General features: G+C 44.4%; 1 protein-coding gene across 1 annotated transcript in view; it reads left to right on the top strand.

Moving 5' to 3' along the window:
- LOC143958927 (scavenger receptor cysteine-rich domain-containing group B protein-like) overlaps nt 1-17,500 on the top strand; it is a 107,044-nt gene that overhangs the window by 73,852 nt on the left and 15,692 nt on the right. The window contains exons 6-8 of the mRNA XM_077467912.1: nt 496-576; nt 667-741; nt 5,457-5,768. Of these exons, the coding sequence (XP_077324038.1) occupies nt 496-576; nt 667-741; nt 5,457-5,768 (468 nt within the window). The remainder of the gene's footprint in view (nt 1-495; nt 577-666; nt 742-5,456; nt 5,769-17,500) is intronic.

The raw sequence follows: 17,500 nt of genomic DNA, 5'->3' as shown, positions 1-17,500 counted from the left end.
TTGGCAGATGCCCTGTATGTGTGTGTGTCGTTATCTCATGCCTGCAATTTCTCCAAAACAAAGGGAAGCTAAAGATGAATTAAAGCCTTAAAAGCTGCAGGTGCTTCAAGCGAGCTTCAAGTGAGTTTTGCCATAGAGTTCTGTGGAGGCTTTGAAGATGCTTTGAAGCCCCTCTAAAACTAAATGGGGTATAACTTGTGAAGTGAAGCCAAAGCAAAGCAAAAGCAAGGTGTAAATAGGACTGTAAGCTAACCATGTTATTTAGTGACGGGGACTTTGACTGGTGTTCAGAGAGCTTTAAAGGGTGTCCGAATTCTTGTTTTGAAGCAAGTGTAAACTAGCCGTTAGAGATTGCGAGTGGGGAAAAGCTGCCATTTGATGGGTTTAAATCATAGCTGCTGTACCATGTTCATTTTCACTAAAATGGAGAAGTCCTTTAGCTACTAGACTGCAACCTACATCAGCACCTCATGTACTATTTCTATTTTTATACAGGGCATGGAGTTTCAACAACACCCCCAAACTTCACTCCTGTAGCTCAAGATACTGCAGAGTCAATTACCGACTCAGCGACAGGTAAAACACAAGCCATTTTCTACTTGTTATCCTATTTCTTCAATGAACAGTGCTCAGTTTATCATTTGCGTTTTTCTTTTTCATTTATAGCTACATGGGGTGAAGGTCAACCTTCTCCTGAGACAGATTTATTTACAACTGCATTTTTCCATCCTGGAAGAAAGAGTAAGTTGCTTTAAGTAAAGTAAAATCTACCATCTGTTTCTCTTAATAAATATCGACCCGATTACAAATACCAAGACTGTAATCATTGTGGTCTTGCTCTACCACTGATCTTATGACATTATTAGACCAACATTTACAGTCAAAATTGTTGGCACCCCAGAAATCTTTTCAGAAAATCAAGCATTTCTCACAGAAAAGTATTGTACACGTTTTGCTATACACATGTATATTCTCTTTGTGTGTATTGGAACAAAACAAAAAAGGGAGGAAAAAAAGCAAATTGGACATATTGTCACACAACTCTAAAAATGGTCTGGTCAAAATTCTTGCCACCCTTAACTTAATATTTGGTTGCACACCCTTTGGAAAAAATAACTGAAATCATCGCTTCCTATAACCATCAATAAGGTTCTTACACCTCTCACCCGGAATTTTGGACCACTCTTCCTTTGCAAACTGCTCCAGGTCTCTCTTATTGGAAGAGCGCCTTTTCCCAACAATTTTAAGATCTCTCCACAGGTGTTCAATGGGATTTAGATCTGGACTCATTGCTGGCCACTTTAGAACTCTCCAGCGCTTTGTTGGCACCCATTTCTGGGTGTGTTTTTTTTTATGTACCGTATGTATCGGCGTATAACACGCACCCCAAGTTTAGGGGGGAATTTAAAAGAAAAAACTTTTAGGAGGGAAGTTTAAGGAAAAAACTTACATTTAAATGCCCATCAATGCAGCCTTATCAGTGTAATTTGCAGCCTTCCATTGCAGCCTTGTCAGTCATTTGCAGCCTTCCATTGCAGCCTTGTCAGTCACTTGCAGCCTTGCATTTAGCCTTGTCAGTCACTTGCAGCCTTGCATTTAGCCTTGTCAGTCACTTGCAGCCTTGCATTTAGCCTTGTCAGTCACTTGCAGCCTTGCATTTAGCCTTGTCAGTCACTTGCAGCCTTACAGAGTGGATGTCCTGTGTATCTCGATGGCGCTTGGTAGTTCTCGGCAGCTGTCGGCTATTTTCGGCCGCACTCGGCCGTTCTCGGCTATTTTCGGCTGCTCTCGGCTATTTTCAGCCACACTCGGCCGAACGGCCGAGTGTGGCTGAAGATAGCCGAGCTAGGCCGAAGATAGCCGAGAACGGCCGAGTGCGGCCGAAAATACCCCAAAGCCGCAGAGAGCGGCAGAAAGGGTTACAAACAGTGAGGGTTTGGCGTATAACACGCACCCCCGATTTCCCCCTGAGTTTAGGGGGGAAAAAGTGCGTGTTATACGCTGATAAATATGGTATGTTTGGGGTCATTGTCCTGCTGGAAGACCCAAGATCTCGGACGCAAACCCAGCTTTCTGACACTGGGCTCTACAGTGTGACCCAAAATCCTTTGGTAATCCTCAGATTTCATGATGCCTTGTACACATTAAAGGCACCCAGTGCCAGAGGCAGCAAAACAACACCAAAACATAATTGAACCGCCACAAAATTTCACTGTAGGTACTGTGGTTTCTTTGTAGGCCTCATTTCGTTTTCAGTAAACAGTAAACTTGCATGATGTGCTTTACCAAAAATCTCATCTGTCCACAAGACATTTTCTCAGAAGAATTTTGGCTTACTCAAGTACATTTTGGCAAACTGTAGTCTTGCTTTTTTATCTCTCTGTGTCAGCAGTGGGGTCTTCCTGGGTCTCTTGCCATAGCGTTTCATTTAATTTAAATGTCGATGGACAGTTCGCGCTGACACTCATGCTCCCTGAGCCTGTTTGGGGCTGCTTATCCACCATCCGGACTATCCTGCATTGCAACCTTTCGGCAATTTTTCTCTTTTGTCCACGTCCAGAGAGATTAGCTACAGTGCCATGGGTTGCAAACTTCTTGATAATGTTGCGCACTGTGGACAAAGGCAAATCTAAATCTCTGGAGATGGACTTAACCTTGAGATTGTTGATATTTTCCCTCAATTTTGGTTCTCAAGTCCTCAGACAGTTCTCTTCTCCTCTTTCTGTTGTCCATGCTTAGTGTGGCTCACACAGACACACAATGCAAAGACTAATGCCGCGTACACACGATCAGATTATCCGGCAGACTTGGTCCGGCGGACCAGAGTCCGCCAGACAATCCGCCTGTGCGTGGGCTCCCGGTGGACTTTTTTTTCCCCAAAAGTCCGGCGGACTTAGAAAGTGGAGGATGCTGGGACTATGACATCATAAGGGGCGGGGACATCACCCGGTGACCCCGCCCATTGTCCCAATATAAGTTGCCTAACACTGCGTCCCTGTCATTGCGGGCAGAGAGAGCGTCGACCCGGCAAGAAGAACCGAAGAGGGGGACAAGACCCCCGAAGTCGGAAGAAGAGGACGGCTAGTCCCGTCTACCTGGTGCCTCATTCAAAATGAACGGACTTTCCTCCGTGTGTGGGCAAGTCCATTCATTTCAAAAGTACGGCAAACTCCCGCCATAGTCCTTGTGTGTGGGCTGGTCCGCTCGTTCAGAAAGTCCGATGGACTTTCCGGCGGTTTGTCCACCAGACTAAGTCCCCCGGATAGTCTGATCGTGTGTACGTGGCATAAGTGAACTTCTCTCCTTTTTTATCTGCTTTCAGGTGTGATCTTTATATTGCCCACACCTGTTACTTTTATATTGCCCACACCTGTTACTTGCCCCAGGTGAGTTTAAAGGATCATTACATGCTTGAAACAATCTTGTTTATTCACAAATACTTTATTTTTATGGAAAAATTTCTGGGGTGCCAACAATTTCAGCCATGACTGTATGAAGCAAACATCTAAGATTTCCCCATAATGCGTTAAGCATTGTATATCAGGTATTGGTAAAGCTTTTTTTTTTGTTGTTTGAGTTGAGTGAGGCAAAGTTTGACCCCCCTATGAGATTTATCTGCTGTCTGTTAAAGAGGAAGTAAACCCTGATGGGTTTGCTTCCTCTTTGTCTCCCTGCAAAGGTAAAGCATAATGGACTACTATGCATCGCATAGTAGTCCATTATGTGTCACTTACCCGACACAGGAGCCAGCGATGTCACCGCTGTCCCCTGTAGTCCGGAGCGTCCATCTTCTTCCGGATATCGCTGCTCCGGCCACTCACAGTGCCGGAGCAGCGATGACGTCACTCCCGCGCATGCGCACGGGAGCCTCCACTAACGGCATATCGCTGTTAGCAGCGGCATGCTGCTAACTCCGATAGTGCGCCTGCGTGCCGCTGTCTATGGCACATGCGCCGTAGACAGCTGTGACTGTGTTTTAGTAAATATCTCCTAAACCGTGTAGGTTTAGGAGATATTTCTTGGACCTACAGGTAAGCCTTAATCTAGGCTTACCTGTAGGTCAAAGTGGTTTGTAAGGGTTTACAACCACTTTAACCTTTTAAGGATATGTTATTCCCTAGATTTCTATGCAGTATGTTCTTTATATATTCTGATGGAAAACCTACTAATGGAGTAGGTACACCAACATTATATTATCTTTGCAAATTTTGTGTATTCCCCATACAAATATATGAAGAATACCCTCTACAAAGCGTCAAATGATTTGCAATTTGTACATTTTGTTCTGTTATCCCTTGTTTAACATCACTGCTTACTGAATATGCTCACTGCTCATTCCAGACAAGCCAGAAACAGCAAGGGAACTTAGTAAGCTATGCTGATGAACCAGAAGATAATTGTGTCAACTGCCTGGCTGTGCAGTGCAACCTAGGTGTTTAAGCCACAAAACCAGTCATCCTGAAATTGAAATCCTTTGGCCTTAGAGGACAAGTAGTTCTTTCTCAAAAGGTTACATAGGAAGTCCAGTTGGTGAATGGCACAATGCAAAGATAACATAGTATTTGTAAGATTTTAAGATAAAAAGAATACTGGGGCTGCCACTGATCTCATTTTTGAAAATGCTAGTTCCTTGGCTATCATTCTAAAATTCTGACTTTCTGAGTTACTGATCCAAGTATGCACATCAGGAATTTTGACTTCACATGCTGCTGCATGGCGCTGGGACTTCAGCAGGCTCCGAAGCAGAGACAGCAAGATAAATAGCATTTTCAGAAATGGTAGCATACATGCTTCTTTCATGTCAAGTTTTTTTGCCAAATAGCTATGACCACTGCATGAAAACTTGTGTTCTTTGACTTATTGATCTCTTTTAACAAAGTAACCAACCTTTTTGTCTTAGCATGTATGATACATGTATGATACAAAAGTAAGCTGTCTTCATTTGGAAACGTATACTTCTGTATGCTGCTTCTATAATGATATGAAAATGTTGAATAGCTAATACATGCATACCCCACTTTTAAGTACACAATGGGGATTATTTACTAAACCTGGAAAGAAAAAAAAAAAACTTCTACTATGTAATATTAAATATATTACCCTCTCCCTTTTAGGGGCCTGCATTGGTTTCTATGCAGAAGTGAGCCTGATTTTGCACTTTCCAGGTTTAGTAAATCCCATTGTCTACTTAAAAGTAGGGTATGCCTGTACAGAAACTGTTGTAATAAAAAGAACAATTCTAAATAATGAGATAAAATAATTATTAAAATACAGTGGCATTTCAGAAAAGTAGAGATCAATAGTATGTGGCTAAAAGGGAGAGGGTAATATATTTAATATTACATAGTAGAAGTATTTTTTTTCCCTAAAAATAAAAATAAAAAATACAAGTATTGACCTGCCAATGCACAGTATGTAATTCACCTGCATAAGTAATGTTAATATTTTCCCACCAGGTGGCAGTATAAGACTGGTAAATGGAAACAGCAGTTGCCAAGGAAGAGTGGAAGTTCTGTACCGGAACACTTGGGGCACTGTGTGTGATGATGACTGGGATTACAATAATGCACAGGTGGTTTGCAAGCAGATGGGCTGTGGTCCAGCCATTGTAGCCACAACCCTTAGTTATTTTGGCTACGGCAGTGGATCTATACTCCTAGACAACGTAGACTGTGTTGGAACAGAGAAAGATATTGTGGACTGCTTTCACTTAGGCTGGGGCCAGCATAATTGTGGACATCATGAAGATGCTGGAGTTATATGTCAAGGTAAATATATTTGGTAAAGAGGAAAACGGGATTTAATTTTAAACACAAATGACATATGGACCTAAAGTAGAGTTCCACCCAAAAGTGTAACTTCCGCTTTTTTTATGCACCCAATTTTGCACCCTCCAGTATTAGTAAATCAACCCCACTATTACCTTGCCGATGCAAGGTCTTTGAACAGCCGCCCCCCCCCCCCCCCCCCCAAACCTACTTTACTAAATAATCTAGCGTCAATTTAGTTCAGACACTAGGAAAAGCAGTGATATTACTCCCTTGGTCATGTGGCAATGCCTGGGCACAGTGATTGCCTACTACAGTGGTCATCAACCCTGTCCCCAGGGCCCACTAACAGGCCAGGTTTGCAAGATAACTAAAATACATCACAGGTGATATAATTTGCTGCTCAATGATTGCAGTCTTCTAGTCTGCATCTCCCCAAGGTAATACATAAAACTTGGCCTGTTAGTGGGCCCTGAGGACAGGGTTGATGACCACTGGCCTACTAGATCTAAGCACTAACACAGAGGAGGAGGCCTAGAAATCCTCCATACCTGAAAGCACTTGGTATTGTCACCACCTGAGGAAGGAGCAGCAGAGGAGCACTGTCAAAATATAATTAAGTCAGGGGGGGAAGCCTATTGCACCGATGGGGTGCGACAAATTGCACCGGAGTGAAAGTGCGAAAATGAATTGTTCTTTCAATCACAATCTTGAGGAAGCACCAGATTTCAGAAAGTGAAATCAATCTCCAGCTCACACTGCAGTTATACAAGCAGTTACAGTAAGTTTTTTTTCCTTTTTGAGCTAAAGTTTTTACATGGATAAATAAAAGCTGATCATTGTAAGCACCCCATCAGAGGTAAATGGTGTGTCTCAACACATCCTGATACATTTTCAGGAAAGGTTGTTTGGTTGGAAAAAAACAGACTTAAGCCCCATACACACTATCAGGTTTTCTGCTGATTTTTTTTCTTCAGATTTACCAAAACCATATAATATGAGGTCAAACCTTAGGAGTTTCAATGTGTATGCAATCAGGCAGGCCCTACACTACATGGTTTTGGTAAATCTGAAGACAAAAATCTGCAGAAAATCTGATAGTGTGTATGGGGCTTTACTGGCAGGATCACCAGGTCAAAATAAAAGGAAGAAAGCCTAAAAATTAAAACGAATGCAATCATCTCATCTAAGAGTTGGTAAGCTGCAATATAATAAATGTTTGCTTTTGGATCTAATACTGATTTAGGATTCATGTACACCAGCAGCTCCTAAACTTGAATTTAAGAGCTTTGCCGTTTTTTTGCCAAAGCTCCTAAACTCAACTCCGTAACAGCCTATGGGGGTTATTTAAGAAAGGCAAATCCACTTTGCACTGCAAGTGCACTTGAAAGTGCAGTCGCTCTAAATCTAAGGGGTGGATCTGAAATGAGTGGAAGCTCTGCTGATTTTATCATCCAATCACATGCAAGCTGAAATGCTGTTTTTTAATTTCCTTGCATGCCCCCCTCGGATCTACAGTGACTTTACTTACAAGTGCACTTTCAGTGCACTTTCAAGTGCACTTGTAGTGCAAAGTGGGTTTGCCTTTAGTAAATAACTCCCATAGACTTTTAGTAGAGTTAAGGAGCTGTTTGGGTTAGGGGAGCTTCAACCTACCTTTCCTGAACGCGGAATAAGCGGGAAAGCACAAAATGCAGCAAAATCATGGCAAAATCATTCCCGCAGCCACAGTAAAAGATGTCCAAGTGTAAATTAAGTCTTAAGTTGGCAGAGTGACATCTGCAGTGCTAACCCCCTGGTTGCTCAGGTCATACTGGTACAAACTACCTTTTAAAGTATAAACCCAAAAGGGATGACATTTAGTTTACTGAAAGCATTATGTTTAATTTTCCAACTGTTCCTTCTTGCTTCTCTGTGATGCTTGTCTCTGAAGGCAGCCCCTACCTGTGTACGTATATGCATATTCTCCAGCAGTGACAACAAATCAGTATTCATGGGTGGCTTACTGATGGTGGCAATTGCAGAACATGGCCACACAATTTGCATCTGCACAGACACTTATAGTCTCCCCCTGTTTCACATGTGACAGGGTAACAACATAGAAAAGCAATTAGGAAATAGATACAGAGGGGGTTATTTACTAAAGGAAAAGCCACTTTGCACTGCAAGCGCACTTGGAAGTAAAGTCACTGTAGATCCATAGGGGACATGCAAGGAAAATAAAAAACAGCATTTTAGCTTGCACATGATTGGATGATAAAATCAGCAGATCTACCCCTTAGATTTACAGCGACTGCACTTCCAAGTGCACTTTCAGTGGGAAAGTGGATTTGCCTTTCGTAAATAACCCTGTATGTGAGTTGTCACCCTATATCAGAAAGTGCCTCCAAAGGATTACTAGGTATTATATTAATGAAAGCTGGCACTGCCAAGTCCTCAACAACCACTGATCTCACTGGCCCCATTCACTTTACAACGTGGGTGTTCCTCCATAATTCATACCAAGCCTTTGGGTCTAGTGTGAATTTTAAGGGGGACCATGTGCAAAAAAAGAAAGAACATGAGGTTCTCCAAAATTTTATACCAGACCCAAGGGGGAAACTCATACAAAAATCAATAAAAAAGTGAGGTATCCCCTGAAAAAATACCATACAAGATCCTTATCTGAGCATGTAGCTTGGCAGACTAGGAAAGGTGGGGATGAGCAAAGCTCCACATCCCTATTTTAATGGGGTCCAGAGCTTCCTCCCCCCAAGCCTGATCACAACCTTGCCTGGTGGTTGTAGGAGTCTGGGAGCTTATCTCACTTTGGAAACCCCCTTTAATAATCAGGTGGACCACAGATATTGTCCCCCTATCCAGAGGACGATTTACTAAAACTGGAGCACACAGAATCTGGTGCAGCTCTGCATAGTAATATCTTCCAGGTTGCATTGTCAAAGCTTAATTGAACAAGCTGAAGTTAGAAGCTGACTGGTTACTATGCACAGCTGCACCAGATTCTGAGTGCTCCAGTTTTAGTAGATCCCCCCTAGAGTTTTTTGACAAGTCCTTAAAGGGACACTAAAGGTTCTTTATCATACATATCATACTTACCGCCACTGTACAGTTAATTTTTCACAGAGTGGCCCCAAACCTGCTCTTCTGGGGTCCCTTGGTGGCTCTCTCGGCTTCTCCCTGCATCAGATAACCCCCTGGGAGAAGCGCTGTCCCAGGGGGTTACTTTGCAGGTGTGCTCCTGAGTCCAGCATTCAGCGTCCATAGACGCAGAATGCAGAACTCGGCCTGGCCCCCGAATGCCGCATCATTGGATTTGATTGACAGCAGCGGGAGCCAATGGCTGCGCTGCTATCAATCTATCCAATCAAGAGCCGAGAACCCCCTGCAGAGAGAGAGCACATGGGACAAGTTTGAGGGTTCAGGTAAGTAAAACGGGGGAGCTGGGGGGGGGGAATACAGGTGTTTTTTCACCTTAATACATAGGATGCATTAACCTCCCTGGCGGTATGATTAGTTCTGGTTTTAGGTGCTGAAAGCAGTACAATTATTTTGCATGGAAATTTGGCGTTTTATATTGTAGTCCTGTAATTCTTAGGAATAACTCTCTTAAATCTGTTCAAACCAGAGTCTAGCAGACATCCTGGGTATGTGAAAAAAAGTAGCTGATACACAGCAACTAATAAACTCCGCGCCACAAAAAATAATAAAAAAGATATCAAATTGACCAATAGTCAGTGAATCAAATATGTTGAATCAAACAACTAATAGCTGCTCCCTAAAAGAACAAGAAAAAAACATGTCATGCTGAAGATATACTGATGATAGGGGCGCTAGAGCAAATATAAATATAAAAAAAAATGTGAAAATTTGATAATCAAATGGTATCTAAAATAATACACACCATATTACAAAACTGCAATAAACAAAAAATTACAACCAAAATATAGTGAAAAACAATAATAAATAAAGTCCCAGTTGGGTGATGACACCAAAAGGAAACAAAAAGACTTAACCCCCCTGACGGTTTTCCCGAGTCTGACTCGGGGTGGATTTTTTATACCAAGAGCGGTATCCCCGAGTCAGACTCGGGACTGCATCGCTGGATCCAGGAGGAGGAATACTCACCTTCTCCCTCGGATCCAGCGTCGTCTCCCCGCTGTACGAGCGAGCCGTGTCTCGCTCGATCTATCACATCGGCGATCTCCGTGCCCTGCGAGCGTTGCGACGCACGGGCACGGAGATCGGCGCCAAATTCAAAAAGTGAAATAAACAGTAAACATACAGTATAATGTAATCTTACAGATTACATTGCTGTATGTAAACATTTCACATCCCCGTTGTCCCTAGTGGTCTGCCCAGTGTCCTGCATGCAGTTTTATATAATAAAAACTGTTCTTTATGCCTGGAAACTGGAGATTGTCCATAGCAACCAAAACTGTCACTGTACATCAAAAATGATTTTAGAGCAGCTAGAAAACAGCGATAATAAATTAGAATCACTCGCAGAATTGAGCGATAGTGATTTGTGGGGAGATTCGTCATCAAATACTGAAAAGTAATGACAGTGACAATTCTGCAACTGAGCAAATTTCAGTGTTTTTGATGTGATTACATTATTGAATAATTTTTATTATTGTTATATTATTATTTGGTACAATTATTTATAATTATTTCTTATATTATAATTTATGATTTCATTTTTCAAACTTTATCATACCCGGGATGTCTGCTAGACTCTGGTTTGGACAGATTTAAGAGAGTTATTCCTAAGAATTGCAGGACTACAATATAAAACGCCAAATTTTCATGCAAAATAATGGTACTGCTTTTAGCACCTAAAATCCGAAATAATCGTACCGCCAGGGAGGTTAAATAAATATAACTCCAAAGTCCAAAAACAGTGATTTTTTCAGTGAAAAACTCCTTCTGAATCCATAAATCAAAAGACTGCTGGAATCTTCTATAACGTAATGAAACGTCCTTTCACCAAAAACTTATGGACATAGAAACAACACCCCACTTGTGAAGATAAAGATGTCTTCTTACCAGATGCTGTTGACTACTTTAATTAAAAAGATAGTCAAATAGGCTTATGCAGGTTGATTCCCTGCTCACATGGAATAAGGTGGACCTCGTATGGACAGAAGCTTCTCCTCATAGACTCAGATAGGTCATAAAAAAAGCCAAACAAAAATCCATAGCGTAACACCGTTTAATAATAAAAATAAATTAAAAAAACATAAGGCCAAATGGCTGCTTACATATGTCGGTGCCCAACCTGGCACTGGGACTGCTTGCTTAAAACAAACATTTTGTAATAGATACGTAGTTCCTCGTGGTGTAGGCGTGCGTTCCACCAAAGGACAGCCGATAACCAAGGACGACCGGAACTAAACGTAAACGAACGTGACTGGATACTGCCTCGACGTACGTTTCGTTTGACACGCTTCCTGATGACGTGTCAAGCGAAACGTACGTCGAGGCGGTATCCAGTCACGTTCGTTTACGTTTAGTTCCGGTCGTCCTTGGTTATCGGCTGTCCTTTGGTGGAACGCACGCCTACACCACGAGGAACTACGTATCTATTACGAAACGTTTGTTTTAAGCAAGCAGCCCCAGTGCCAGGTTGGGCACCGACATATGTAAGCAGCCATTTGGCCTTATGTTTTTTAAATTTATTTTTATTATTAAACGGTGTTACGCTATGGATTTTTGTTTGGCTTTTTTTATGACCTATCTGAGTCTATGAGGAGAAGCTTCTGTCCATACGAGGTCCACCTTATTCCATGTGAGCAGGGAATCAACCTGCATAAGCCTATTTGACTATCTTTTTAATTAAAGTAGTCAACAGCATCTGGTAAGAAGACATCTTTATCTTCACAAGTGGGGTGTTGTTTCTATGTCCATAAGTTTTTGGTGAAGGGACGTTTCATTACGTTATAGAAGATTCCAGCAGTCTTTTGATTTATGGATTCAGAAGGAGTTTTTCACTGAAAAAATCACTGTTTTTGGACTTTGGAGTTATATTTATTTAAGTCTTTTTGTTTCCTTTTGGTGTCATCACCCAACTGGGACTTTATTTATTATTGTTTTTCACTATATTTTGGTTGTAATTTTTTGTTTATTGCAGTTTTGTAATATGGTGTGTATTATTTTAGATACCATTTGATTATCAAATTTTCACATTTTTTTTGATATTTATATTTGCTCTAGCGCCCCTATCATCAGTATATCCTGGGTATGATAACGTTTATAATATAATAAATGATAATAAAAATTATTCAATAATGTAATCAAATCCTAAAACACTGAAAAAAGGACACTTTCTGGTTGCATTATTTGCATTATTCGCGAACCGGAACGTTTGCAGCGGGCCTCATTGACTTCAATGGGAGGCGAACTTCGCAAACCTACAGGTCAAATTTGCAGCCACAAAATAATTAATAGCTGTGCAAACATAGTCCCACCACATGGCCAATGACATAACACATGTATGAGGTGAATCTGGGATCGACAACTACAAGCATTCTTTTTCTATATGGGAAATTGTTGTGACAATTCAGGACTGTGGAGAGCATGAAGGCAATGGAGGAGAGGGAAGGTCAGGGACCAGGGTAGGCAAAGAAGAGGGTGCAGGAGATGATCACCAGCAGCGTGACATACAGCAATGACACCTGCACCGTGATAGAGTCATCTGACAGCAGCACCGTGATAGAGAGCACTGACATCAGCAGCGTGACATACAGCAATGACACCTGCACCGTGATAGAGTGATCTGACAACAGCACCGTGATAGAGAGCACTGACATCAACAGGGTGACATAAAGCACTCACACCAGCACCGTGATATACAGCACTGACAGCAGCACCGTGATAGAGAGCACAGACATCAGCAGCGTGACATAAAGCACTCACACCAGGACCGTGATATACAGCACTGACAGCAGCACCATGATAGAGAGCACTGACATCAGCAGCGTGACATAAAGCACTCACACCAGCACCGTGATATACAGCACTGACAGCAGCACCATGACAGAGAGCACTGACATCAGCACCGTGATATACAGCACTGACACCTGCACCGTTAGCAGCGCCAGGAGGAAGTCAGCATAGCACAGGGATGGTGGGAGCCCCTCATAATGAGCATAGCACAGGGATGGTGGGAGCCCCTCATAATAAGTAGCCCCAGGAGGATGTCAGCATAGCACAGGGATGGTGGGAGCCCCTCATAATAAGCAGCCCCAGGAGGATGTCAGCATAGCACGGGGATGGTGGGAGCCCCTCATAATAAGCATCCCCAGGAGTAAGTCAGCACAGCACAGGGATGGTGGGAGCCCCTCATAATGAGCATAGCACAGGGATGGTGGGAGCACCTCAAAATATGCACAGCAGAGGTACAGCCCCAGGAGGAAGTCAGCACAGCACAGGGATGGTGGGAGCCCCTCATAATAAGCAGCCCCAGTAGAAATATGACACTGCTCAACCTCTTCAAAGAGGAGGGTACGGGCATATAGTACGGTGTGCTTTTTTTGGACAAGGAAGTGAGCCAAATGAAGAAAGAAGGTCTCTGTGCTCGATTAAAAAAATTGTTTATAGACATATACATGGTCTACTGGTCACATGTGTTGAATTCCTCCGAGATCCATGCCTCATTCATTTTTAGAAATGTGAGGTAGTTAACATTGTCGTGAGCTAGGCAAGTACGCTTATCGGTCACGATCCCCCCTGCTGCGCTGAACGTCCATTCGGACAGGACACTGGATGAGGGGCAAGCCAACAGTTCGATTGCAAATTGGGCAAGCTCTGGCCAGAGGTCAAGCCTGCCCACCCAGTAGTCCAGGTGTTCATCACTCCTCAGAGCGTCCACATCGGCCGTTAACCCGATGTAGTCGGACACTTGACGGTCTAGGCGTTCCCTGATGCTGGATCCGGATGACACCTGTCGATGGGTCGGCTGAAAGAATGACCTCATATCCAAAGTCACCAACACATCTTCAAACCGGCCTCTTCTTGCAGGCGCTGTTGGATTGGTACCCGCAACTCCTTCTTTGGGAGTGGGAATTGCTCCTCTGCCAGCGCACGCAAAAGCAGAATGCAGCATTTCTCGAAGCAAGGCCTGGAAGTGCTGCATTCTGACAGCCCTCTGTGACGGCGGTAACATTTCCGCCATTTTGTGTTTGTACCGGGGGTCTAAGTAGGTTGCCACCCAGTACTGGTCCTTGACCCTTATGCTTTTTATACGGGGGTCCCTATTAAAACACTGGAGCATGAAGGCCCCCATTTGCACTAAAGTGGAAGCGGTGTGGTGGCCTGGCTCCTGCTTATCATCCAGGATAATGTCGTCCTCTTAATTCTCCTCTCCCCATTCACGCACAACAACAGGGATCCCAGAAAGGTTTAAAGCATGCTCTTCTTGCTCCTCCTCATCCGCCCCGGCACCATCCTCCTCTGACTCCTCTTCAGACTCCTGTTGTTCACTTGTCTCAGATAGAGTAGCCCCCCCTGGGAATTCATCCAGCATTGCGACTTCCTCATCTTCCCGCTCCTGCTCCTCCACAGCTTGATCAATGACACAACGCAATGCACGCTCCATAAAGAAGGCATAAGGTACCATGTCACTGATGGCGCCATGGCTGCGACTGACTGAGTTTGGTGATCTCCTCAAATGGGTGAAGAAGTCTGCATGCGTCACGCATGAGCAGCCACTGGCGCGGTGAAAAAAAACCCAGCTCCCCAGAACCGGTTCTGCCGCAGAGTTCATACAGGTAGACGTTAACTGCATGTTTCTTCTGGAGCAGCCTATCAAGCATATAGAAGGTTGAGTTCCATCGTGTCGGGCAATCACAAATAAGACGTCTGACCGGCAGATTGTGTCGCCGCTGAATGTCAGCAAGGCGAGCCATGGCCGTGTAAGATCTTCTGAAATGGGCCGAGATTTTCCTTGCCTGCTGCAAGATGTCCTGGACCCCAGGGTATTTGACAAGGAATCGCTGCACGACCAAGTTTAAGACGTGTGCCATGCATGGCACATGCGTGATTTTGCCCTGTTTCAATGCGCTAAGCAGATTGGCACCGTTGTCACACACCACTTTACCAACTGTCAAATTGAGTGGTGTTAGCCACTGATCTGCCTGTGAACGCAAAGCTGAAAGGAGTGCTGGGCCAGTGTGGCTCTTGGCTTCCAGGCACAACAGACGCAGCACGGCATGGCAAAGTCTCACCTGGCATGTCGAATAGGTTCTGGGGAACTTGGGCGGCGCAGCGGAAGAGACGCTAGCAGCGGAAAAGGAGGAGTCAGCTGAGGAGGAGAGGGAGGAGGATGGAGTAGGAGGAGGAGGAGAAGAATAGTCAGCCCTGCATGCAATCCGTAGCGGTAAAACCAAATCTACACGGGTGCCACGGGTTACATGCTTGACGGCCGTCAGAAGGTTCACCCAGTGGGCAGTAAAAGTGATATACCTTCCCTGCCCGTGTTTGCTAGACCACGTGTCTGTGGTCAGATGTATTTTGGCACCGACACTGTGTGCCAGAGATACATTCACTTGCCGCTGAACATGGCCATATAGCTCTGGGATGCCCTTCTGTGAGAAATACTTCCTTCCTGGGACCTTCCATTGTGGTGTTCCAATGGCCACAAATTTGCGAAAGGCCTCCGAGTCCACCAGTTTATATGGCAGTAGTTGGCGGGCTATGAATTCTGACAAGCCAGCCGTCAACCGTTGGGCAAGAGGGTTATCCAGCGTCATCATTTTTTTACGCTCGAACATTAGGCCCACGGACGCCTGCCTTTTTGCAGAAAAACGTGAGCTTAGCGTGATGGAAGGTGGAGTGGAGGACAATTGTGAGAAGAGAGGAGAAGGAGAAGTAGAAGAAGAGGCTGGACGGTGAGAGCCTGCAGTGTGGCTTTGTGTGTTCCGTTGCTCCCACTCGGCTCGGTGATGGCTGCTCATGTGCCTTCTTAAGGCGGTCGTCCCTAGGTGAATGTTGGGCTTACCGCGACTAATGCGTTGACTGCAAAGATTGCAGATGGCAACGCTATTGTCAGCAGCAGACACGTTAAAAAAGCCCACACTGCGGAGCCATGTGCCGGTGTCCTGGGAGCGCCAGATGTGACCGTACATGGTCGATGTCCCTCCTGTGCAATGTAAGTTATTCCTGCTTCTCCTCCCTATCTGCTGGTCCATAGCTCCCTCTGAATTCCCCTCCTCTTCCTCTCTTGTGGGCACCCACGTGACATCACTAGACACATCATCATCAACGTCACCTTCCCCACCGCTATAAGTAGAGACCTCGGAGTAGGCAGCAACACCGGGAACCAACCTCCTCCTTGGGCTGATCTGGGTACTGTCGTCAGACTGCTGAGTAGCGGTTGTTGCTGCCTCCTCTTCCTGATCCAATACCAAAAGTGGCTGTGCATCAGAAATGTCTTGATATGGATCGGAAAATAATTCCTGTGACTCAAGCGGAAGGTATGTGGTGGTGGTGGTGGTGGTGTTGTTGGTGGTAGTGTCTTTGGGGGTGCACATAGCAGAGAGTGAAGAAGAGGGTGCAGATCGAGAGGATGAGGAGGGTGCAGAAGAGTAAGGCTGTGCGAGCCACTCAACCAAGTCTGGTGCGTCCTTTAACCAGTTGCCGACCAGCGCACGACGATGTACGTCGACAGAATGGCACAGGCAGGCAAATGGGCGTACATGTACGTCCCTTTAAATTTGCCGCCCTGCCATCGGGAGCGCGCCGCAGGCGGCGTGCTCCCGCCCTGGTCGGGACCCCCGTGAGTCCGGTCGCGGGACCCGCGGACTCGATCGCCGCGGGCATCCCCGCGATCGTCTCACGGAGCGGCCGAATGGAGAAGTGCCGTTGTAAACAACATTTCTTCATTCGGCCTAGCAACTAGTGACGCTGATCTCTGCTCCATGTGATTGGAGCGGAGATCAGTGTTCACTAAATGAAAGCCCAACCCCCCCACCGTTAGTAACACACCCTTAGGAACACTTAACCCCTACACTGCCACCCACTGGTTAACCCCTTCACTGCCAGTGTCATTTACACAGGAATCACTGCATTTATATAGCATTGATTACTGTATAAATGACAATGGTCCCAAAAATGTGTCAAAAATGTCCGATGGGTCCCCCACAATGTTGCAGTCACAATAAAAATTGCTGATCGCCGCCATTACTAGTAAAAAAAAAATAATAAAAATTTATTAATAAAAATGCTATAAAACTATCCCTATTTTGTAAACGCTATAACTTTTGCGCAAACCAATCAATAATCGCTAATTGCGATTTTTTTTTACCAAAAATATGTAGAAGAATACGTATCGGCCTAAACTGAGGGAAAAAAATGTTTTTTTATATATTTTTGGGGGATATTTATTATAACAAAAAGTAAAAAATAATGCGTTTTTTTCAAAATTGTTGCTCTATTTTTGTTTATAGCGCAAAAAATAAAAACCGCAGGGGTGATCAAATACCACCAAAAGAAAGCTCTATTTGTGGGGAAAAAAGGACGTCAATTTTGTTTGGGAGCCACGTCGCACGACCGCGCAATTGTCAGTTAAAGCGACGCAGTGCCGAATCGCAAAAAGTGGTCTGGTCTTTGACCAGTAAATTGGTCCGGTCTGAAAGTGGTTAAAGTAATTGAACGCACCTTCTGCAACTTCCCACTTTGGCTCAAGCCTGTTGCTCCTGCCCTACCCCTACCACCCCTGTGGAAGGGCCTGCCTC

Source organism: Lithobates pipiens, unplaced genomic scaffold (genome assembly GCF_037356315.1).
Source record: "Lithobates pipiens isolate NorthernLeopardFrog02 unplaced genomic scaffold, aLitPip1_a1.2 Scaffold_65, whole genome shotgun sequence".
Lineage (NCBI taxonomy): Eukaryota > Metazoa > Chordata > Amphibia > Anura > Ranidae > Lithobates > Lithobates pipiens.
Note: the sequence above shows the minus strand (reverse complement) of the source record. Positions and strands in the feature narration are given on the sequence as shown.